Source organism: Rhinolophus sinicus, linkage group LG06 (assembly GCF_036562045.2).
Source record: "Rhinolophus sinicus isolate RSC01 linkage group LG06, ASM3656204v1, whole genome shotgun sequence".
In the NCBI taxonomy this organism is placed as follows: Eukaryota; Metazoa; Chordata; class Mammalia; order Chiroptera; family Rhinolophidae; genus Rhinolophus; species Rhinolophus sinicus.
The window spans coordinates 31,971,906-31,997,364 of record NC_133756.1 but is presented as its reverse complement, the minus strand read 5'-3'; the positions used below and the strand labels follow the sequence as shown (position 1 = coordinate 31,997,364).

The following is a 25,459-nucleotide window of genomic DNA, read 5'->3' as shown; positions in this document are numbered from 1 at the left end:
TAATTTACAAATCAGAGCTTTAGCTTCTCCTGTTTTCCAAAGGGAGTCTGAATACCTGGCTGTCGTGTAAAAGGCCACATTGGTTGTTTCTACTCCTGCATTTTTCAGCACAGGTGTGGGAGCACTCTGAAGACATGTTTTTTTGCTTTTTTATTTATTTTTTGTCTTTTCAGGGTAGATGTGAAGAAAGCAGAGTCAAAAGGCAAAAATGCATTATTTATAAATTTAAAAAACCCTGATTCTGGGAAGAAAATAAAGATTTCTGGAGAATTAAATAGTTATATGAAAAATAAACAGAATTTACAATTTTAGGAAAAGTCTTACCACTCCTATTATATTTTTGTGGAACTGTGGCAGTGATACTTAGAGAGCACAATACATCTGCTGTACTCTGTGACAGCAAGCCATATGGACATTGGGAAAGTGAGAAGCTATGTAGTGGCCAAGTCTTTGGCACAGCATGTGGGCTTTTAATTCGTAGCTCACTTGGCACTCGGCATCTCTTCACAATTCAGCCGTAAGCCCTCCTGAGCATCTTACAGGCACTTTATACAACTCCACGACTTTGTACACACTAGTCCCTTTGCCCCAATTTTTTTTTTTTTTTTTTTTTTTTTTAAGGAGGGCACAGCTCACAGTGGCCCATGCAGGGATGGAATCAGAAACCTTGGTGTTATTAGCACTTCGCTCTAACCAACCAAGCTAACTGGCCACCCCATTATCTTTTCTTTAAACATCCTTCAAGGCCCAGTGCAAATGTTGTCTCTTTAATGAAGCTTTCCCTGAGCCTCACAGGCATGGCTAGAGGTCAGAGTGGAAAATGCCAGAGGCCAGTGTGGACTCTTGCCATGTCCTAAAAGTATATGACTGGCAGAGTCCTTGATGACGCTGGTATTTGCCAACTAACCACATGGGATAGCAGGACCTAGGAGGATGCCAATTTCCTGAGAATCAAGTGGGGCAGTAAGCAGGTTCCATTTAGACAATCTGAATTCGTATTCATGGAGAAAACCTAGGAAGCAATCTGTGTGCCCAGAGGTCATCTCACGTAAGCCCAGGAGTGCTGAGACATATGCAAAGCTACCCTGGGCTCTTATAAAAGTGTCATGTTGGAATGTGTCCTTTTGGAAAACTATGCCAAAATAATTCACTTGAGCACAGGACAGGAAAGAAAGAGCGGGATGGGTGTGAGCACCGGCCCACAGGAGTCTGCCAGGTTTCTCAGGTTCTCACATACGGGAGGCTAGACCTTACCGTGATCACTTTCTGTTCCCGACCGACCCCAGTAGCGACGCCTCCTTTCTGGACTGTGTGCGTGTCGTTCGATGACTGCAGCTATGAATCGAGTATTGCTGACTGTGGAAGGCAAGGATGGTTAGTCACTCTTATGCCAGTATCTTCATTGTAGCAATTAAATTTTCTGCAATGACTCATTCACACTTGGGGGGTTATTCTGTGGAGAGCTAGAATAGGTAAGATTTTTAAAAATTCTGAGGATTAGAGGAGTTGGTTTTAGAACTGGGGAAGGGCGAGGTCCCTAATTACATATCTCCAACACGCATCAAGAAGATATGCTCTAAGTAGTTGAAGGCTAAGGTATCTCAACACTAATGGAAGTCCCTTTTGTTAAGGAAATACTCCCCTTCCACCCCCCAAGTTGTACACATTAGTTATGGGATTGAAAACAAAATGCATACCTGATGAATCCCTTTCTAAAATCCTATGCTGGATAGTAATGAGCAGGAGAAAAAAAGGGAAGGGTGAAGTATTTTTGCCAAAGCACTTAATGCAAAAAAAAGAACATCATGAAATCTTTTGAGATTTTCTAATACAAAGTAAATACTTATTCTTATGCCTAATGAAAATGGGCGGGGGTGGGGGGGAACCCCATCATGTCAAAGCTTCTTAAATTTTAATACAAGCCAAAAGGACATAAGAGAGAATATTTATTCTGGATTAGCCTCCTGCTGACACATTCTGTAGCGAGGCAGCTTGAATACTCACTGATGCCTCTGTCTTCGTGGCTGTCGTCGTCCCTTTCATCTCTGTCATTCTCCAGGTTGGACATCCTCACTGACATTTCTACCATCATTAAAAAGAGAGAAACATGACTATTTAATCAAACAAAATCAACCACTTTAATATCCTGCAGAGTGCTTGTTTGATGGCTGGGTGACAGCATTCCATCAAGAATGAATCCTATCTTGGAAAAGAATGAACTGATGTCCGATCTTTTTCTTTTCTTTCTTTTCTTTTCTTTTGTTTGGAGGAGGAAGCAGGAATCAGAGCGAGAATAAAAAGTAAATAATCAAGAGAGGCACTTGAAATTGATTTTTGAAGAGGAGAAAAGTTGTCTAGAGGCTAACAGATCTTGAATCCTCTACTAAAGTACACGAAACAGAAGGAAGGGGGTGTAAAACCTCGGCCGTGTTGATAAAATGGTGTTACACAATCTGATAAAGGTCAGGCATGAGGCAACACTGATGGCAGTCTCCCTCAGTCTAACCAAGTCTTACAAAGAGGAAAGTGCTTTGTGATTAGCCCTGTTGCTAAATCAGGCAGCATTATCCCATGATCTTCCCACCAGGATTGCAGTCTTGGTGAAACTAAAATCTACCTGTCTTTACTGCTGCAAAGGTAAGCTAAGTGGCCCCTGACCTATTCCAGGAAAAATGATGAGTTACCCTTATCTCCATAAAGCTGAGGTTAACACATCCCTGGGGGCTTTTGGGAAGGAGGGGGACAGTCATTAAATGGTTTTGTCCCTTGCAAAGGAACACAGATACCACCTTTTACTCTTGGTATGGAAGCCATGATTCCAGAGTAATCATTTTGTACCTGGCTTCATTTACCTTTCCTGTTTTAAGAGGTGTGACTATTCCTTTGAATATGGGTTCATTCGCGATATATAGTTACCAGCCCCAATAGAACGGTTCCTTTTCTTGCCAATAGTGACATGGGGTATCTTTGGTTTGCCAGTCTTTTCGGAACAGCAAAGGCAAACACCTCTGAGCTGAGTGAGTGAAGAACAAAACCTCCCACTCAGCATTCCAGCTCCTCTGGCTGGCCTATTCCAGAGGCAGGCTGAGGCAGGCGAGTGCTGTGTAGGGAGAGGGAAGAGCTGGGGATCTTCTGGGGAATCAAAATGGGCTAAAGGAGGAAAGCAGGCTTTCGGGACTTCTGAATCTACTCCACAGGAGCTGAAAAAGCAGCACTGTTCTTAATATTCTTGAAAGGCTTGCTTACACCACTGGCCACTGTCCTTCCAGCCTTGGAACAACGTGAGGAGGGCTGCTGCCTCCTGGAGGAGCTTTGGGATTCATTTCGAGCTCACCTTGGGCGGCAAGAGGAGACATATGCTGATGGCTGCGGCGGTGAATCTGATGGCGGTAGGCATACACAGCAAGGACCAGAACCATGATGCATCCCATGATGCCTCCAGCCACGGGACCCACAGGGGCACTTTTAATCATGTTCAGTGTGATCACCTCGTCACCTTCATGAAAAGAAACACACGGACATGCCTTGTACAGAGTTCCCAAGTGTGGTAGGAGGTGGGGATGGGGTGGAGATGGGAAGGAAGAGAGTGGGAAGGGGTTTGGTGATGACAAGAACAGCTGCTTTAAGCTCCGAATTCCTCAAAGAAGATCCGCCAGAATGTGGGGGCGTGGCTTCGTTGAATCCTGATTCTCAAATGAAATGCTGGTTGCTCAGCAGAGCAAGAACACAGTTAGCAAGCTCTGGTAAAAGAAATGAGTAACTGATGAAAATCACGTAAATACGTGGTGTCTGGTGCTGAAAGCTGAGCTCCCTGGGGTGTGGGAAAGTAGGAAAAGGAGTCAGCTCGTAGAGAGGTGAGGGCAATGTGCACCTCTCTGGGGGTCATGTGACTGATTTCACTGATATAAATGGCACTAGGTTCAATTAGTATGTGCTAAAAAGATCACATTTCAAAGCTTATGGGTTCCCTTTAAAACACCATTTGCACTTTTTTTTTAAACTTTTATTTTTTTAAGTGTGTTTTTCCAGGACCCATCAGCTCCAAGTCAAGTAGTTGTTTCAATCCAGTTGTAGAGGGTGCAGCTCACAGTGGCCCATGTGGGGATCCAACTGGCAACCCTGGTGTTACAAGCATTGCGCTCCAACCAACTGAGCTAACCAGCTGCCTCGTTTGCACTTTTTAGACAGGAAACTGTCGGTGGGCATAGAAAGTGGCTTCTTAGGGCAGGTCACATCCACTATGTCCCAACCTGGTTCCGTAGTAACATGGGAGCTCAGAACCCTTCCTCACAAAACAGCTTTTCTTCTACAGACAGGCTAATGTGGGGAGATACTAAACATCAAGGTTATTAACTAAAGATTTAAATATTTGCTTCACCTACCAGCTATGCGTCAGAAATTTGTGCTAAGTCTGGAAAAACACTGAGAAAATCTCACTGAGGGACGCAGGTACTATTTTTGAGGTCTTAGGGCCTGATCCCAGAGGCATTCTTCCCTACAGTGTTCGTGTCCCCCACCCTAAGCCACTCCAGCTGCACTGGGTAGCTCTGGCTTCTGATGACCCCAAAGCCCTAAATAATGATTTATAACTACAAGATTTCTGCCTTTGCAAAGGTTGTGAGGGAAGGTTGTAGTAGGAAATGGATGTGCAGTGGTTGCTCCGCCCATCACCGGCCGCGTGCTTCCGACAGCTGGGATTCACATTCAGACAAACTCTAGGGTTCAGCCATGTGGAAATCAGGCCTGATAGTCCTCAGGACAAGCTTTATGGGAATGAATTCCAGGCTTGCAAAATTTGGCAGGACAGATAGCTGTTCACTCTGCATGGAATATCTAGCCAGCTTTGAAGGTAATTATCTGCATTGGTTTTGTAACTAAAAACTACTGGCAAAAGAATCAGGGAAGGAGAGGAGGGGATCGTTTAAAAAGATTTCTGTCCTAGTATATAGGCAGGAAAATAAGAGTCAAACTTCATAGATACAGACAATAGTTTAGTGGTTAACAGAGGGTAAGGGGGGTGGGGGGGTGGGAGATGAGGGTAAAGGGGATCAAATATATGGTGATGGAAGGAGAACTGACTCTGGGTGGTGAACACACAATGGGATTTATAGATGATGTAATACAGAATTGTACACCTGAAATCTATGTAATTTTAATAACAATTGTCACTCCAATAAATTTAAAAAATAAATTAAAAAAAGAAAAAAAAAGATTAATCTTATACTTAAAAAAAAAAAAAAAAGAGTCAAATTATTATGGGTTCCCAACAAACATACCTATTGCTCCCATGTCATCAACGTAGGGACTTTTGGCTCCCACAATCCCCCCAAAGCATTCTTTCTGGGGTGCACAGTAGGATTTGTCCAGGTGAGTCTTTCCATCGCTGTCCACCATGCACCATTCACAATCCAGCACACCAAAACAGTCCCTGCCAGAAAGACGATGCTGAGTGTTCTAGAAAGCAGTGTCGGGCAGGGCAGAGCCCGTGGGCTTGGGCATCAGACAGCTCCCAAGAGTTCCATTACTTACTAGAGCTATAACTCCTTGAGCGTTTAGTTTCCTTTCCTTATAAAATGAGAATAGCAATAGTCTGCCAGGAGATAGCTGCTTTATGTCCCTCAACAACTTGGAAATGAGAGAAATAAAACCCTCTGTGACTCAAACCATGAAACCCACATATCATGGATGAGTGCAGCATTATTCAAAACCATTGTAAAAGACCAAACGGCCCCACGCTTTGTTAGACTTAGGCCTACCATCACCTATGTGTATGGTCATTTCTTTAAAAAAAAGAACGAAAAAAATGGTCAGATGATTTTGGGAAATACTAGATAAATTACACAGATTTTCTTACTGTCAATTTCTTAGAACATTTAATATGTTAAGTGCACTATCACTCTCCAAGAGAATATATGCAGTGTTTCTCAAACTTAACTGACTTTAGGTTCCTGTCTAACATCTCAATTTATTGGATGCCCTACCATTCCTTTGCCAAAATATACACCAAAAGTAGAACTGACTGCACCTTCTACTCACTAACTCTTTAATCAAATGGCAACCTGTAGCTACAATAAACAAATCACCTTGCTCCCACCCCTTTAAGCTACCATAATGTCTAGTCCCAAACACCTAAGAGAGGAGGGGGATGGAGCAGGGGACATGTAGTTTTCAGTTCTAAAAACTACCATGACGCAAGCGTATCTGCTTTCTGAGAAAAAACTGATAAGCTACAATGTGTGTCATACATAGAGCCTTGAATCCTGGGTTCTGGTTCTAAAGCCCACGAGTACTTGCCCCTGGCCCTTCTTTCTTCATGCCATGTCCCCTCATGCATTTACTTTCACATTTTATTTCAAGAATAACTTTCCCACCTACAGACAAGGCTTCCAACATATGGTACAAATGCTAAGTAACTACTACAAGTGAACATGGGACAACCTTAAACCTGGTAGATAAAAGGCGTAAGGAAATCAGTTTTGGATCTGGAAAAGACACTACTTTTTAAAACACCAAGAATGGGAATGCTAAACATCAGCTGGAAAATATCAATGAGGTTGCTTGCTGGTCACTATTCTTTACTAAGTTCTGCTCCCAAAGCCATTATGTTGATGTAATGTAAGCACTGGGTACTGCTTACCCGCTTTCCATCCTCTGACTGCACCTGCTGTTGACACACTGGTGAAGAGCATCTTGCAGACCAGGGTCAATTGCTGTGTATGTCACCGGCTCCTGATGGACCTCGCAGCTTGGGTTTCTATTCAGGAGCAAGGTGGAGGTTAGGACCACGTACGTGCCAAGCTCACCATGCCCCTGGCCCCTACAGATCTGGCTTTGAATCCTGGCTTTGCCACTTAGCTATATAAAACCTTGGGCCAATCACTGAACTACTCAGAGCTTCAATTTGTTCATCTTTATGTGTAATAGAAATAATATAAAAATTAGGAATTCATAAATATTCAACAAAACAGGAATATACACATATAATCAAAAGTGGATGTTATCTCCCCTGACTCACCATTCTAAATGTTACTTTTCAGAAGTAACCACTGTTAACAGTTTAATGAGGGTCCTTTTAGACATTTTTTTCTATGCCTAAACAAACATATACAGTTGACCCTTGTACAAACTGGGTTTAAACTGTGCAGGCTGACTTTTCAATAAATACCTGTACTGTTTTCATTCTGAGGCTGGGGGTCCACAGATGCAGATAGCTGACTGTACGCATTGATCTATCCCATTTTATATAGGGGACTTGAGCATCAGTGGATTTTAGTATCTGCAGGGGATCCTGGAACCAATCCCCTTCAGACACCAAGGGACAATTAAGTTTTGGGGGAGTCAAAGTTATATACAGATTTTCTACTGCACGGGGGGTTGGCACCCTTAACCCCTGCTTTGTTTAAGGGTCAATTGTACTAGTGTGTGTACATACAACATGCTTTCATCTAGAGAAGGGACTTACCACAATTTATTTAACTGGTCTTAAAAATTTGTCACTAATATAAATAATGCTATGGTATGTGTGAGCATGTGTGTGTGAAAGGTACCTCCATATTTATCACAGGGTTAATTTGAAAACTAAGTGACTTAATGTGCATAAAGTACCTGATACACGGTAGGCACTCAGTTAATGCTTGTAACAGTCTCACATTTTTTGTATGCAGCACACATACTATTAATACTTTCACAGCATTTAAATTTAAACCAGAAAGTGGACTTCGTTTTAAGGTACTGCAGAGCTTGAAATCTGGCTCACTGAACAGTTACATCAGTAGAATGAATCATCCTCTTACGTCCCAACCCAAAACAAATCTACAAACAAGATTCCCAGTATACAAGTATAGTATGTACATACTATTAGATACAATATTATTATATTAATTATATATATAATTATAAATATATATTTATATAATAAATATATATAATTTATATCATAAATATACAATTTATATTATAAATCTAGATATATAATTTATATTATAAATACGTATAATTTATATTTACCGGTTCTCTGCATTTGTGAGGTTGCCAGTACACTCATTGACCTCTAGAGGGCACTCACAGGGACATTCACATTCGTTTTGTTCCATTCTGAAAAGCAAAAAGGTTACTATGCAGAGGGTCAATAACAAACTATATATTGTACACGTACCAGGGGGAAGCAAAATAAAGAAAAGCCGAGCTAGAAAAGTGACAGTTAAAAAATAATCAAGACCAAAAGTTTAAAAATACAATTGGACTCAATCCATTGCTCTTTGGACAAGGATGCTACAAACAACACAGCTCTAAATGCTTCTGTAACCAGGACTTTCCTTTTCTCCAGGATATACCCAGCACTTTGTTTATTTTGCAGATGCCACTTCAGAATGACTGGCATCAGTTGAAATATTAAACAGCCCCTGGTTGAATAGAAAATGTGACCCCATGTATTTTTACCGGTGACAGTTGAGACAGAGCCGGTCCACCATGCTGCAAGCACAGAAGGCAAGAGAGTCACATGTTTCATTGACAATGCCAACAAACGCATTGGTGCCCGGGATCCTCGCAAGTCTGTATTTAGAACAGTGGCTGCCATGCACGAGGTTCGTCAAATCCCCCTGTAGACAATCGAAATGTCAAAAGTTACAGACACTAATGCGAAGACTCAGCCCTACTGTGGTGCAAACAACCTTTCAGCCAGTTGCTCAAAATATCTTTTTACAATAAAACTTTATTTCTGATTACAAAAGTAGTACATAGTCACTGCTAAAGAATTGGAAGGCAAAAATATTCATAATCCCATCAGTCACAGATAATGCTCATTTACCAGTTGTGTACATATTATTTATTCTCTTATCTATGCTTATACAGATAAAATTTGCATAGCTGATTTTATAATCTGTTCTTTCCTTTTCAACACATAATAATATAACATCAAATGAAAATAAATGCAAGAAGCAATGAAAGACACATTTCAGGTAAGGAATAACTTGGAATTTATTCAAAGGCAAACCCAAACAACCAGAAAACATGCATTCCCCCTCCTTGGATAACAAAACCTCTCTTCTTCTAGAATAAAATTATTGAAAAACCAAAGACTCTTTAAGAGGCCAGTTTCCTGCTTCCAGAATATTTAAACAATCCAATTAAAGCAAGCATCCTTTTCTTCATTCTATAACAAGGAAATGTGATAGCCACTTACTTGAATTGCCAAATTTGTCACCCTATTAGGAAGCCAAAGATTCAAAAGCGGCATTGTAACATTGAGTATGGTCATTTTTCTGCATGTGTGTCATGTGTAGTAGGTCCATTATTTAATCTCAATGTTTCCATGTTATCCCCTATATGTGCAGCCTAACTTTGAGAATTATGGCACTGAAAGGGTTCTTAGAGGTCTAGACAAGTTTTCTACTGTTTGGAAGATGCCTGCCTTTACAGTATAAGCAAAATATAGGTGTAGTATCCTATTAGCTCCAATACTCAGGAAAGCTCCAATTCCATTTTGAAATTATTAATAAGGCCATTAGTACTCAGGCCATTAAGAAATTATTCTAATTTATATTCCATTAAAGCTTGCATTTCTGAAAAATTTCTACCTGAATAGCCTGGCTTTGTCTTCTGAAGACTCAGGAAATTGTACAAATGATAGAAGATACATAGAGTAAGTAAGATGTACAGAAGATACACAGAGTAAGAGTAAGTAATATGACAACTTTACCTGGCAGCCTCCCTCTGATTACACTCAAGTGTGTCAACGTCCTCTTTAAAGAGAGCACTCCCCAGAATGGTATGGGGTCTGAACAAAGTAATAACGACTGCCTTTGCTTTGAATACACTATCCTATTAATGTATTCATTTTTAAAATGCTTTGATTACCCTAGACAATTGTTTTTGCAACTGCTTTCTTTTGAGACTAAGTTTAAGATTTTAATTTAACCTAATACATCTTTAAAATTAATTTTTAATCATACATCGAGTGATATAAATACCCATTCTAAATGAAAAGCTTACTTCTTTTTAATAACTTCTTGAATGTTGGTTCTGACATTACCTCTTAGTTCTCTCCCAGCTAGGATTATTTACAAATTAATAAGAAAAACCTTAAGATCTTTGACCATATCCAGGTAAGTGTACAGTACCTCAAATCATAGAGTATTCTAAGCTTAAGAGAAAGAAAGTACTTTCGAATGATCTACATGAGAATTCCCTTCTAACAGGGTGGATGACCAAGAACTGCCCTAAGCTGGCTTTAGGAATTCCAGGAGAGTGAGTGAACTCTAGAAGACAGGAAGAGAGGAACACATGGTGCCATATATATTTATACAAGAGTGTGAGAACAGACTTCTGCAGACATTTCAAAGGGCTTTGACTGGGTGAGTCTTTAAGCAAACAAACCCAAAACAAAACACCAAGTGTGAGACCTTAAAACATTCACTTCTCTGCTGTGGGCTTTCTAGTCCACAATTGTCATACTGGGGAGTTGGGCTAAGGTCCTGTCCTATTATAATTCTAAGACAATCAAACAGCCAGGAGTAATCTTCAGATATTAACCATTATTCCACAGGGCAAAAGAATATGCGAGGATTAGGGGATCAACTTACCACAAGGCTAGTGTTGAATTTATAAAACCTCTGGACTGTTCTGTCACTGAAGCTGTTGCACAGGTTTTTCTTTACGAAGTTGGGGTGGTTCAGGATATCATTTGCTACCAGAGGCTCCTAACAAGGCCAAGCAGAACAAAAGACATACGCCATGTAATTAATGGGCTGTAGGCGGTTGGAGAACTGAGCTATCAGCTTTGCACTCATACCTTGTGGGTGATGTGCTGCTGCTCCACGGGTGCATGTCCTTTGGGGTCAATGAGGGTTGGATGTGCCACCAGATAACCCCTGTCCTCCATTATAAAGCACCTGTACCAAAACAAGTGACATCCCTCAGTCATATAAGCCATTTTTCTATGTTTTCGGAGAGCATTTGTCATGCTAGCCCTAAAACAAATTGCATTTATCTCAGGTTCTCAAAAAACATCCATGGGCAACATAAAGGACTGCTGACAGGTAGAAAGATACATTATTCTGGCGGTAGTAGATCACTTTGCATACAGCTTAGGGTGAGAGATTTATACCTGCCTCTGAGGTCATCTACATAGTTCACAGAGAATGTGACACCCAGTCCAAGTAAGATGGACTCGAAGGTCTTTGGCCAGGTATGTAAATGGGAAGGTTATTCATTTTTCTGAGGAGGGAGATACTGAAAGAAGTGGCCTTGAGTATAAAGGCACCAACTATAAGTATATCATAAAATTTCTTCTTTCAATGATAAACATACATAAAATATGACATTCAGGGAACATACAAAAATATATTTGATGGAAACACTAAGTGAAGCCAGAACTGTTCTAATCAAGACTATTTTCTGTTCTATTTTACTCTACATTCGTCATAACAATTTGCTTTGAATCCTGCATCTCCCACTAAGGGCCAATGTGAAATGTAGCAGTGATATGAAGCAAGGCCCATGAGACTGAAATAAGAAAGCTATTTTTAAAAGTGGCCTGCATTAAACCAAGGGAATGCCCTTGCTTTGATCAGGCACGCTCTTTTGAAATTCAGGTGGAAAAGACTCAGTTCCATGAGCCTCTTTCTGGGGAAATGTAAAAGGAGCAGTCTACGTGTCTGGAAAAATCTCACAAAGACTTTGGTATAATAACTAACTTAACATACAAAGTACTACCCTGGAGAACCCTCTGGTCTTTCTAGCACCCAAGATACGGGAAACCTCTAATTACTGACTTCTAAAGAAATAAGAGCTTGGAGAATTCTGTGCCACAGTTATTCTCCTTGTTATGAGGCAAGTTTGTTTGCATAAATGACACACATCTTAGAAAAAGAAAAACAAAAACCTTCTTTACAGAACACCCAGGCCATGGATTCAAATTCTGGTCCTGTAGAGATACCTGACATCAGTTTCTTTGTATTTTGCAGCTAGAAAGGAAATGGCGTCCCTGAAGGCTTACCTTATTTTGTTGCCGCCATCTTGGTTACAAACTGGTAATAAGTCCATCAGAACTTTGTGGAAGTATCTAAGTGTGAAGTCAATGCCCATCACAGCCACAGTGTGCCCCGAAGACAGCTGTGTACTTCACGTGAAAAAGATCAAAGAGAACAAGAAGCATGTTTATTTAAAGGTAAAAGCTATGTTCAATCATAGGACATTGCATGGTATCAGAAATACATGCCTACTGCTCCTCCACACTGTCCACCTCTATAAAGACAATTAACTAAATGACTGATTTAGCATAACTTGGAGATTTGAGAGAAAAAAATGTAACCTAAAGGTAGAACTTTCTAAATAAGACCAGCCCAAAACATGGGCAGCTGTGGACTATGGTTAGTCCTGACTATACATGTTCAGACAATGGTTGGACTATTCTTTGGCAAGAGTATGGGGGTGGGAGGGAACAGGCATTAGAAGGAGGTTGGATACAGGGCTACTATGGTTCCTTCTAACAAAAAACCTTCAGACAAGGAACCTGAGTGACTCCCTTAATTATTTCTTTCATTTTATAGATAGGGAAATTGAGATCTCCTAAAGATTAACTGACTAGAGTAAGGTCACAAAAAACTTAGTAAAAACAATGTCTAGTTTTCTTTCTATAACACGAAGGTTGGCTTTACCCAAAACACAGCTCATATTCTAGAATAAGGCTCTTGGTTCACAGGCCAGTTCTTCCATAATTCTAAAGTGCTACTCTCAAAAAGAGGAGCACCAAGGAAGGCAAATGTGGAGTGTATCACATGATTCTAACCTTTTAGCTCTGGAATCAAGCAGATTTGTGGTCAAATCCTGGCCCTGTTGGTTTCTACCTATGTGGCTCCTGGGATGCTACTTAACTTTCCTAAGCCTCAGTTTTCTCATCTGAAAATGGGATAAATAGTATCTACTTCATAAGGCTGTTAATGGGACAAAATGAGATGGTGTGCTTAGCAAGCTGCCAAACATGTCAAAAACACCCAATAAGTTGTTTTAGGAAAAGTTACCCTAAGGAAAACTAAATAGGCATAAAGCTCTGTCCTAGACAGAGTGAGCTCATTATTTGTTCAGAGAAATTGCTGGCTCTATCAGAAGCATGGCACTCTCAGTTGGAACCTAGGTTCTCTTTCATCTAGTATGTTCATGGGCAGTTGGAAGGGCTTGAGTTACTTGACCAATGAACTCCTGTACTTCTGTGGTCAGGAATTTTCAGGGTTTACCCAACATGAGACGTTCCAAGAGTTCATCACCATCTATGCAGTTGATCTTTTTATAAAGAAAATACCAAAAGAAAAATGGCGCTGTGATTGACAAAAACCTTAAAAATAGTAATTGGAAAGCTCAGAAGGAATTTCCCAAAGTAAAATCCTCTTTTGAGAAGTCAGAAATTAGATGTGAAATTAGCTTTGCCATGTAGACAACCGCTCCCTTCTGGTTCCTGTCAACATTGATACTTGTATCTCCTCAAACCCATCTTGACCCCCCCCAAAAAAATAAACAGACCACTAGAGAAAGGGACCATGACCCATAAGCTTTGGACCCATGGACCATGAGCTTTGCTGTCAAAACTGTGTTTGGCATGGGGTGGGGGAGGAACTTGTGGGATTACCTTTGAGAGGCTACTGCCTCCATAAGAGCCCCTAGTGTTACTGAAGTCACTTCTATTCCACCATGGGAGAAATCCAAGACTCTGCTACCTTACATGCAATTGGTGCTTTGTAGCAAACAAGGTTTTGGTGAAGTATCAGTCAAAAGAAGTTTAAACGTCTCTAGGTTGTCCAGGAAAGAGTGAAGAGTCTAAACAATGGCCCTCATTATGATAATAATAATAATGGCTTCCATTTACTGAATATTCACAATTTATAGGCACTCTGGTAGGCATTTCAGTACATCATTTTATTTATTTCTCACAGAAACCTTATGAGCATTATCATGTCTAGAAAACCGAAGCTCGGGAAGATTAAATATGTGGCCAAAGTCACACAGTGAATAACTAGTGGAAGCAGGAATTTAAACTCAGTCTCTTCAACTCCAAAGCATGTAGTGCTGGTTAACCGTTGGGTTACACTGCCTCCTTGGATCTGCACGGCACTCACGAGTTTCTCAGCAATTTTACATGATCGAATTTAATGCCCTGCAAAGACTCAGGAAGGAATTCTAGTGCCCATTTTGTAAATGAAAAATTAGGTTTAAAATGATGAAAAGACTTAAATAAGATCGAGCACCTTTTATTTATGACATAGAGTCCAGTATGCAAACCTGGCTCTTTTACAACACTATAGCTGCCTCAGTGAAAAACACAACTCAGGTTTTTTGGGACAAGTTAATTTGGTTTCTAAACTTCCCCTGTTTGACTTCCATCTGCTCCAATATGATCAACACGCTGAAGTAAAAGCATGCACATTGCCCAGGTATGTCTAGCATTCATATTTTTACCTGCAGCTCAAAAATGTACACTGTTACCATAGCAACTCAGAAAGATTAACATCGAAAAACCAAACCCAGGCTACATTTCTAAGTACAATAGACTATACTGTTTGCAGCACTTGTCTGAGGTTTTTCACTGTCAGAGAGTTCTTGGATCAGTCCTTTAATCCTGACTGTATTTCATCCTCTCTACCAGCATTATCTTTCCCTAAAGAATGCACACCTAGATTTGTAGGCCACTAATAATGCTTATGGAAGAATCACAGCACCGTTACTGACAGTAACTAACTGATACGTGAGCTCTGAGTCAGAAAAGCCTCTCCCCTCTCAGGGCTATCAGCCAAACTACTGAAAACCAAGGGGAAAGGAGGATGCCTCGTAGGTGGAACATTAGCTTAAATTCTCTCTTGTGACCAATTAAAATGCCAGACATGAATAGCACGATAATGAAATAACTGCCATTTATATTTGGGATTCAACGTTGTCAAGGATGGTGCTAAGCATCTCTCAGTCTCATTATAATATTTGACCTGGGAATTATTATCTCTGTCGTACATATGAGGCTCATGGAACATAATAAAAATAAAAGTATTTACCATTTATTGAGCCCATACCATGTATTATTTATTGTAATCCTTAAATAATCATTTGAGATAGAACCTAATGTCCCTTTCATAGGTGAGGAAACCAAGGCAAAAAGGAACTTGTTTATAGTCACACAAACAGTAAATGGCAAATCTACTTTTTCAGAGTGGAATCCCATCTTAGGAGGGTGTTATGTTCTCAAGTTGGCACACGAGGCCAAAAGTCACTAGTAATTATTTGAAAAAACTGCCTTCGCAGAGCCCACATACCAATATATCCATGAAAGCCACAGTAGCTTTGGTTGAAAACCAGAAGTGGTGGTTGACTTGCCTTCTAAACTGTGCTGACTGAGAAATATTTGGCTTTAAATAATAAAGACATGCTCAGCTAAGGAAAACATTGAAATGATCAAGCCCACGGGCCCATATATTGATCAAGACAAGAGCAGGTACTTATTGCTGGAATACACTCTCATTGAGCGGACAGAATCCAGGATTTAAATGGCCATTTAACTCTTGTTAAACTCAAATAACTACATTTGTGTAGGTTAAACACATTATAAAAACTAACCAGATAAGGAAATCGAACCCAGATTTCCCTAACTTGAAAGCCCATCATATTTCCATCAAGCTTCATTTCGACTGACACCATGAATATTTATAAACAAAATGAAAAAATTTCCACCCATCCAAATTCCAACAAAAACGTGTATATACATACGTATGCGAGCATAAAAATCTGCACCTCTCTGTGGCAGCCCGCCCCCTCCCCAACAAAAAGAATACAGTATAGAAGGGAAAGCTAATGACTCTTGATAATCAGTGGCCATGTGGGCAAAGCCTGATGGGATACCAGCGACGACGGATCATAGAACACATGGACTATCGTTTTAAACCTACCTCTCAACTATGTCTTTACATTAAAAAAAAAAAAAATGTATTGGGGAATATTGGGGAACAGTGTGTTTTTCCAGGACACAAGTCCTGGAAAAGGACTCTAAGTCGTCATTGTTTTTTTTTCAATCTAGTTGTGGAGTTGTTTTCAATCTAGTTGTGGAGGATGCAACCACTGACCCATGTGGGAATCGAACTGGCGACCTGGGTGTTATGAGCACTGCGCTCTAACCACTGAGCGAACTGGCTGACCCCAACAATACTTTTAAGAACCCATTCCAGCCCATTCATTGTCATCAAAGACCAAGGTGACTACTGTCCCCTCAAAGAAACCACCTTTGTTTACTTTTTCTCAACTGATTAGACATGTAGGAGGGGTGACAAGTCTTGCCATTCAGACAACAGTAGGGGTATGCCTGACAGATAGTCTATAATGAAAACCATTGGAAAAATATGTTCTAAATGAGCGTTTACTTGTTTATATGTGAAATACTACATTATGGGAGCCAGCTGACAAAGCCAAGCAGATACAATACTCTGCAAAGGCAGGGCCCTGCTTTGCATGGAGACACAGGTCACGATTGAAATTCCACACAGTATTGCTTTTCAATTCTTGTTCTCAATGAACCTGTGTTAGAAGAATCCTACTGAATGTCAGTCATTTAATATATAATGAGTACCAGTGAAAAGCATAAAGTTAAGCAAGAAAATCTGTTGCTCATAAATTTTAAGGCATCATTACAGGTACCAGTCAAAATAGGGTTTTTCTTGGTTGCTAGGGAAAAACAGCTATTTGTATAATGTAGGGATTAAACGTGTTCAACGTGGTCGACTTGCCTCTGCACCCAACATTTCACTGACATTTGTAGCTTAAATACTAAAATTTCAAAAGCAGGAAATATAAAGCACTCCAAATATATTTACAGTGCTACTGACATTTTATACCAGTCCTGGAAAATCAAATTTCCAAATGCCTTTTTATTTTTCAAGAGGCAGTGCAAGGACAAAGTAAAAACAACACACTCTCCTATATGATTCAAGAGAGTTAGACCCAAATTCCAGAGGTAATAACTTTGATGTCTTGATACTTTTTTCTTTCCCTAAAAATGCTCCTTTCCTTTGGAAAACACTCTCTAGCAATGATAATTGTTAGGGTCCTACTGTTATTTCTTTGGTTTGAGGCTGGCATTTCTACAAACTGCTCTACTGAATCTAACAGCTTTCTATTTCTTCTTCATAAGCATCATCATGGCTGCCAAGAACAGGGCTAAGAGCTTTTCATCAACTCAACCATGATAACCTTGCGAAGTCGTATTATCTGCATTTTACAGATGCCAGAAGGAAGCCCAGGGAATCCATGATGACACAGCTAGAGAAGATATTCAAACCCCAGCTTGCCTCACTTCAAAGCTCATGCTTTTGCCATTAATCTTTACTGTCTATTATTCTACTCAAAATTTCAAAATACCCTTGCTGTGTCAAAACAAAATGAATAAAATTAATTAAATGTTACCTGGATGAATGAATTGTATGACTGATGGTCACCACGTAGCCAGCTCCTCCGACGTCTAAGTAAGGGCCAGTCAAAGAAATCAAACCTGGATTAGCTACTGCATGGAGATACCTAATGGAGACCAAAGACAGTCATGTTCTTTTAGGGTATGAACAACAACTCTGTAAATTTCAAAGAAAAGTGAGCTCGTAACTCTAAAAAATATTTTACAGTTATAAATTGGGCCTATACTACATTAAAATTCAAAAGGATTCCTGTCTCTCATGTCTGACTGTAGCGTCAACACAAGAGGTCAAGAAAATCTAAAATTCTCTTTTTAAAAAGATACTGAACTCAGTACATACCTGAGTTTCTAATAAGATCTATAGTATAGATGTTGTAGAGGCTAAAATAGAAGAAATGAATGAATAAAGTAGAAACAAATCCAATTTGGCAAATAAAAATTGCCCCCTGGATTGGTGAGGGTAGAAGAAGAGGCAGTGAAAATAATAGCCAACGCATTAGTGACTTAGTTACCAAGTAGCACAAGACTGGAAACACTGGTTTTATGCCCAAGTCACGCCCCCTAGTATACCACCTGACCAGAGTTTGTTATTAAAAATCAGAGTAAAAAGAAAGCCCAGAAATAAAAAAAGATTTTGAATGTATACACATTTATTTTTCATAGGTCATACGTGAGCTGTAATTTGATGCCACAATCCTGGGTGGTGACATTAAGTATAGCCCCTATAGACACATTGCACACAAGGTAGGAGTCAAGCAAACCATTAGGGATTGAAATGGCCGAGCATAAAGCCTTTCAGTCTCAAAATTTCAATGAATAGATAAAAGCACTGTACACAGAGGAAACCCACAAAGCTGTTAATACATTAAAAAAAAACTGTTCAAAAACATGTTTTCACTGCCATTGAAAGTATCTTCTTTAATGTGACTGCCTGAAGTTGTTTTATTATATGTACTTATCATGTCTCTCCAGGATTTGGGGGGAACCGTTGATAATGGAAGCCCCTAAAACTTACCATTGTCTCCTAGTGGGATCAAATGCTTTGTCCATGAGGGAACCAGGATAAATTCTGAGGACGCCATTGGGTGTTGCTATGTAACGGCGGACAATGTAAGTGTTCAGGCTACTCATTTCCATTTGTGTCATCCATTCATCTGTGACGTGGCTGGTAGCCATTACTTCATTTCTGACAGAGAACTGGGAAACAAAGGAAGACATAGCAGGGATCCTTTAAGACTCACATGAAAAGAGAGTGGACTGCTGGCAGGGCTTCCCAAAGCTCTCTTGCAGAGAAGCCAAGCCCAATTACTTCTTAAAAATCTTTTCCACAGCAGATGGATACAGCCAAACTTGGTGAAAACAAAAGCTTACTGAAATATAGTCAGTGTATGTGTGAATGTGTGATTTATTCAATTGTTCATCCTAGTCAGGCTTCCTATGTGTATAGACCCCACAGTGAAGCATTCCACACACACGTACACACATGCAGCTAACTGTCTTCTCCTTAAACTTCATCATATTTATCTCACAAGAAAATAGGGGCACTTTACTTCTTTCCCCTGGGAAAAATGGGGCAGGGTAAGTTTCCCTGGTCTCTACACCATACCCCCCACTTAGAAAATCCCTAAGTGCATCTATGGCCTGAAAGAGATTCTTCATGTGCCTCACAGAGCTTCTTAATCCATCAGACAGGTCATCACTGACCGGGCCTCCCCTGGGCCACATACTCTGCTTTTCAGGCTCTCCAGCTGAGAGGCACAGATCCAGAGCTGGGCTTCCCACTTCAAAGGTTCACTGCCAGGAGCCCCTTCCAGGCCCATGGAGGGGTACACCAGAAAGGCGGCCCCACGCCAGCACTCACTTTGAGTCCTGGGTTAGCAATGAGGCGGGTATTGTCGCTGAGATAGGCTGTGTAGTGTTCCACCATGCGCTTTGTCTCAGGCTGGCTGAGGTGTTCGTAGGGGGAGGAAAAGCTGCCAGCAGACAGCATGACGGTTGGACTTTCTGAAAGAGAAGCAAACAAAGCAGGTCTGAGAACACTGAGACTTCCTCTCGGGTCCAAACAAAAGGATCCCTAAGGCTCTGCCAACCTGTCAGTTACGGTGGTTTAAAGTCTTCCGTACGCAAAGCAAGCAACTCGACACTGAGCTACAAAGGAGAAAAGCCACATTCTCTCCCTTCAGGGAGCTTACAGTCATGAGTGCACCAGAAGAGAACACGTACACACATATACGAATGCCAGAAATGGCAAATGTTCAAAATACCTTAGACCTACACGTAGTATCTTATATTTATTAGGATCGAGGAGGTAGGATATGACATGGAGCCAGACTGGAGTGAATCTTGGTTCCACTATTCCTGGCTGTGTGATGTTGGGCAAGTTGTAATATATGTAATATCTAGATCATCTGCAAAGTGGAGGAAATACCTGCACCAACCTTATAGAGTTATGGTGAGAATTATATCTGCTAATATACGGAAAGCAAATAAGTTAATAAATGCAAAGCATGTAGAACAGTGCTTGGCACATGGCAAGTGCTCTAAGTGTTGACTATTATCATTCATATTAGTATTATCTAGGAAGAAGGGAAAATGGAACACTGGAGTCAATGCAAACATCAAGTTTAAAAAATTATTCTCACAGATGGGGACAGTCAAACTGGGCATAAACAAAAGCTTGTGGAAATACCACAAGCTTTTGTAAATACCACACACTATGTAGTTACTTCTCTATACTTAATTGTTGGTCCTATCTGAGAGGAAAATCCCAGTTCTCTATTTAAGACAGAAATCCTCCCAGGGAATTACATTATGAAACATGAACACTGCATCTTCGGCTCTGGAATGTTCTACTGTGCAATCATATTTTTTAAAGCTTGAGAAAGCACCATCATATATCCTATCTCATTTAAATGTGTGGGTCATTTTTCTATTCCTTTTGTAGTTCTCCCCCATGGTGTCTTAGTTCCTTGTGGCCTAGCTATCTCTGACAGTGTTGGACATGGTACTTAAAAACAAATTTGTAGGAAGTGTTACAGCCTAATAGGATAGGAATACCTTCCTCCAGAGAAGAGTGTTGTTTGATTCTTCCAGATGCCACAACCCCAGAGGAGGCAGGATGGTTAGGTGGAAACAGTTCTCAATAACTGGCCAAAGTGCTGCACTGTGGGACTTTGGTATTCAACTAGTCCATGACTAGCTAATGCTTGAGGTTCCTTAGACTACTCATATGGCAGGAGTCTTACTAAGTCAAGGGTTGATTTATTTCTATTCACCCTCACCCTTAAGATGTAGTCTGTTAGGACCTCTGCTACAAGCTTGTGTGTGTATGGGTGGTTTCGTTAGTCTCTACCTTTTGGGGACCTTGGATTTGATTTTCTGCCTCTCTCCCCAGCCCCAAGAAGCTGCCTAAAGAGCAGCTTAATTTCACAGTTGTTTCTCCTGGATTGGTAAATATGTGCATTGCAAAAGCGGCTTTCTGTGTTGGCTTTCTTCTCTAGGTTCTTATATTCTTCTAGACGTTGACTCAGTACCTAATTATCATGTTAGTTCTTTGATGATTTTCAAGAAGACATTTTCTAAAAAGTTTCCATCCAAGATTTTCAGTTATCCTCAGTAGGATGGGTCAGAATTACCTAGTCTGTCATTATCAGATGATGTTGCTTTTAGTAATGCTATGTCTCATTTATTTCTCATGATGTCATCAGGGGGTAGCCTGGGAGATTATCATTATATTCATACCAAGGAGAAGAAAACCAGAGGTTTAAAAGATTAAGTTGCCTAGCAGTGTGCTGTAGATTCATGTGCCTGTGCAAGGATGTGCCAGAGAAAGAGGATTATCCCTGAACCCAAAGGGCTTAGGACACAGTTGGAGGGACAAGGAGGAGGGAGCGACAGGGAGAGGGGAAGGGGGAAGGGGAAGGGGAGGGGCAGAGGGAAAGATGGGGGAGGGGAAGGGGCCAGGGGAGGGGGAGGGGGAGGGGCAGGGGAGAGAGGGAGAACAAGAATATAAGTATAATACAATAAGACAGTCGAAAGGCAACACATAATATTTCAGGGACAAAAGAGTAGGGCCAGAGGTAAGAGGAGGAGAGACACCTTGGGGAGGTCTTTCCTGTAGTGACAGAGACTGGGCATTTTAGAAAAGGCCACTACAGTAAGATGAACTGAGGGACAGAAAGAACCAAGCCCGACAGACGACCCAAGGTTTTCTGTCTAGGAGGTAGATCATATGTTTGTATACATACATATGTGCTTAACTGCAATGGGTGATAATACTCTAAAAAATTCCTCTTTGCCACCTCATGTACCAAGAAAGACAATGTCCCTCCTTCAGCTCTCTTGATATATAACACCTGGCCTCAAAATCCCTATTTACCAATGAAATTAGATGGAAATCACTTCTTTCCCTTTCCCTTTTTATTATATTTTAATTAGCCTGCTTCACTTTCATTACCACCTGATGCCCTTGATGACCCCTCCACTTTGTCCTGGGAGGGGCTTTACTTCCAAGGTACAGTGGAAAGAGCGCCCAGTGAAAATCAGACACTGGCCCAAGTGGGACGTAGGATCAGTCCATTAGGGCCTATGCAAAGTATTGGAGTTGACAGACTCTCTATTTTCTGAGCATCTCTATTAGGCAGCACTGTGCAACTGAACTACAATGCATTCTCCAAAATGTAACATAAAATTTAACATAGCAATGTAATAAAATGTATAATAAAATGTAATATTTCAAGCAGCCACATTTAGAAAAGTAAAAACAAACAGGTTAAATTAATTTTATCCATATACTTTATGGATTCTAATATATCCCAAACACTATCACTTTAACATGTAATCCACATGAAAAATTAAGTATTTTACACTTACAGTGAATTTCAATTTGGACTAGCCACATTGCAAGTGCTCAGTAGCCACATGCAGTTAGTGGCTACCATATTGGACAGTGTAGCTATTGGAGGGATTATCCAAAGGAAATAAAAATCTAGGCTTGAGCTTTTTTTATCTAGAAAAAACCTGCTGCACTTCACTGTCTCAAATTTCAAAACAGTGACCTCATATTCACCAGCAGTAGTGTTTAGCTTGCTCCTATAGCACTTAAAGGAAATCATGCACATCTTAACTTTCCAGTAAGCATTGCTTAAAAATGTGAATTAAAGGGTATACATACTCTTGTGCAAAAAAACAAAAGACAAAACTCCCAAAACCTAAATTAAAACAAACAAATGTAAACTGCAGCCTTTTTCCATTGACCTCTTTGGTCTTATCCAAGCTGTCTACACTACTGGAACGTGTCCCAGAAGAGACTACTCAGTCCGCTTTGCTGATCTCAGATCCAGACAGAAACCAGATTGGATGAGGAACCCAAACTCAAGTGCCCCCATTTGGAATAGAGTCTGGTGACTTCTAGCCTTGATTCCTTCCTCCCTGTGTCTCCTCTATTCAGTGTGCCAGCTATCTAATGATTCTTAGTGATTCACTTTTTTCAACCCTAAGTATTCCCAACAGTGAAAAAGAGAATGTTTTACAATACTGTGAGTAAACTGTGGTGTGTCAACAACATACACCGCAAATGCCTAGGATTGGCCTGGTACGTGGCAACATGCAATACAAGAGGTGGCATTGTGGCATGGGAGGGGCATGAATCACATCTCAGCCTTGCTGCTGCTGTGTTACCTTGGGACATCATGTATTTCCAATAAACTCAAATGTCCTCGTCTGTAATAGATCACCTCAGATGATGAATGGAAAATACCTGGTATGTAACAAATGTAAATTCCCTTTTACTTCCTTTGAATTATTTACCTATTTCCTAAGCTCTTTTGAAGATGGAACCTACGAGAGATATGGATATGCTATATAGGTGTGTAGGTATGCTACAGGGATGGTACCCTGGGACCCCTTTTACTACTTCTCCACCTTATCCCCACATCTGTCTGACTCTAATAGTCCATACCTGCGACTCTCTGATGGACTGTTTTTGGACTATGAAAACCTCTGCCTAGCACTAGCAGAAAGCTGCAACTGACTAAGGAATATGAAAGTCCAACACCTTTCTGGAGTCTGGGCAAGGTCTGCGGTGTAATTTACATTACAGGATTAAGCTAAGGCTGGAGAGCTTCACCCACAAGTAAACTCTTGCTGCCTTTCTCCTCCTTCCCGATCCTGTTTACCTGACTTCCTTGCTGGTTTCTTGTGAGAGCCCATTCTGAAGAAATCATCCACACACAAATCCTTATCTCAGTGTCTGCAGGAGAACCTGACACAACTCAAGGCCTCAAATGGTTTGTTGTCACGTTTGTATCCCCAAACTGCCACTGCAGGCATTCCACATCATTTTCTTTCTTTTTTTTTCTTAATTCAAACTAATATTTATGGTGAGCTGCTATGAGTCAGACCACAAAGCAAACTGAGAAGTGCAAGGGCTTTACCTAGAGTGGCCAGCTGTTTGAAGTGGAGGCAAGCACTAGGCTGGCCCAGGAGGTCCAGCCGGTGGTACAGCAGCTTGCTGCTGGGGACAGTGTTGAGGTTCTTCAGCTGTTTGACAGGTATTTCTGGTTGTATCACCACAATACAGAGAATAAAGGAAGTGTCTTGTACCTGGAAAAACCAATAAAGAGTTTCTAACACAAGAAATGAAGGTTTCTGGGGACAGTGATTTGGCCTACACTATTTTTTGCTGTCTTCTAGCCCTCAGAAAAATACTTGATGAGTGAGTGAAAGAGATAAAGATGGGGTGATAGACAGTATCTCTGACAAAAGATTACATTTTCTACTTTCCTTGCTGAGAGAGGAACTAAATGTATCTAACAGAGAATCATGGAGCCAATGAAAGGATGAGAAAAATCTAGTCCCTTTAAAAACAGTGACCCTAGCCCTCCTTTGCTTATTTAAGCTAAGGGATACAAGCTGGAACGAGGCATGAGAATACAACCCTTATTTCTGTTTGGGTTTGAAATGCATTTTACAATACATCGTTGGTTTTGCAATCAGTGTTCCAAGAATTGCCTATTTTAAAAGCCAGTGTTGAATCCATATACACAGATCACACAGAATCTGGTTTATTCATTCTATTCCCAACTTTCTCTTCTCTTGGGTGGGGCTAACCAGGATCTCCAACTATTAGCAAGGACAAAGTCCGTGGCTCCCTTGCAAAGCCTGGCTGACTTGTCATTTCAGACCAGAGTAAGCAACGTGCTGACGCACAGCCTAATTAATTAAGCTCACATGTGGAAACAGAGTACTTTCAAATTCACTTTGCTCTTAGAAATGAACGCTTGAATAAAACTTGGTAGGCAAATGTGTCCACCAAAGTATCCAAAGCCAAGTCAAGCCGCTTAGTTCTAGCTCCTTGACTTCAGAATACAACAGAACTAAACTTCTTAAGTCCAACATACTAGGAGATGGACAGAATCTGGTTTTTAAAAGATGGTTGGTAAATAAATGAAGAGTGATAGCCAGCTAAGGCAGAACTAAAGCAGCTAAAAGGATTTACTTAATGATCAAGGAGAAATTTTTAACTAGGCAGGTTAGAGTTTAGTATGATTTAGGGTTTATGAAGATGGTTGCAGAATCTTTTTAAAAGCTGGAGAAATTTGCATCTTCCTGGAATTGCTTTCAAGTACTGCTGCTGAGGATATTCAATTAGATTAGCAAATTTAATCCTCTTCCTCCACCCACCAAATTAGAAAATGACAGGGTGCTCAGAAGTGGCATTTATTATTTCCCCTCTTCTTAGCTCAATAGTCATCCTTTGAGTTTGTTTCCTGTGTTGCATGTTCCAAGGAACCAAAAGACAAAAACTTTACCAGAATACAATTTTATAATTGGGTCTGTCCTATAAGAGAAAAATAAAGTTACCCTAAGTACTGGACTTATCAGCGTGATCACTTCGTAAGTTGTATAAACGTCTAATCACTATGTTGTACACCTGAAACTAATATTGTATATCAACTATAATTAAAAACTAAATTAAAAGGTTACCCCAAGCTTCTAAAAGGAACACGTTGTAAATATTTG

At 40.4% G+C, this 25,459-nt stretch overlaps 1 protein-coding gene across 1 annotated transcript in view; it reads right to left on the bottom strand.

Moving 5' to 3' along the window:
• The window catches only part of CACHD1 (cache domain containing 1), a 209,999-nt gene that overhangs the window by 8,382 nt on the left and 176,158 nt on the right, over positions 1 to 25,459 (bottom strand). The window contains exons 13-26 of the mRNA XM_019731624.2: positions 23,872 to 24,040; positions 19,299 to 19,441; positions 18,453 to 18,634; positions 17,434 to 17,544; positions 11,999 to 12,121; positions 10,793 to 10,892; positions 10,584 to 10,700; positions 8,440 to 8,600; positions 8,008 to 8,094; positions 6,638 to 6,754; positions 5,277 to 5,428; positions 3,335 to 3,496; positions 2,005 to 2,082; positions 1,255 to 1,356 (exon numbers count right to left, since the gene is read on the bottom strand). Of these exons, the coding sequence (XP_019587183.1) occupies positions 1,255 to 1,356; positions 2,005 to 2,082; positions 3,335 to 3,496; positions 5,277 to 5,428; positions 6,638 to 6,754; positions 8,008 to 8,094; positions 8,440 to 8,600; positions 10,584 to 10,700; positions 10,793 to 10,892; positions 11,999 to 12,121; positions 17,434 to 17,544; positions 18,453 to 18,634; positions 19,299 to 19,441; positions 23,872 to 24,040 (1,804 nt within the window). The remainder of the gene's footprint in view (positions 1 to 1,254; positions 1,357 to 2,004; positions 2,083 to 3,334; positions 3,497 to 5,276; positions 5,429 to 6,637; positions 6,755 to 8,007; positions 8,095 to 8,439; positions 8,601 to 10,583; positions 10,701 to 10,792; positions 10,893 to 11,998; positions 12,122 to 17,433; positions 17,545 to 18,452; positions 18,635 to 19,298; positions 19,442 to 23,871; positions 24,041 to 25,459) is intronic.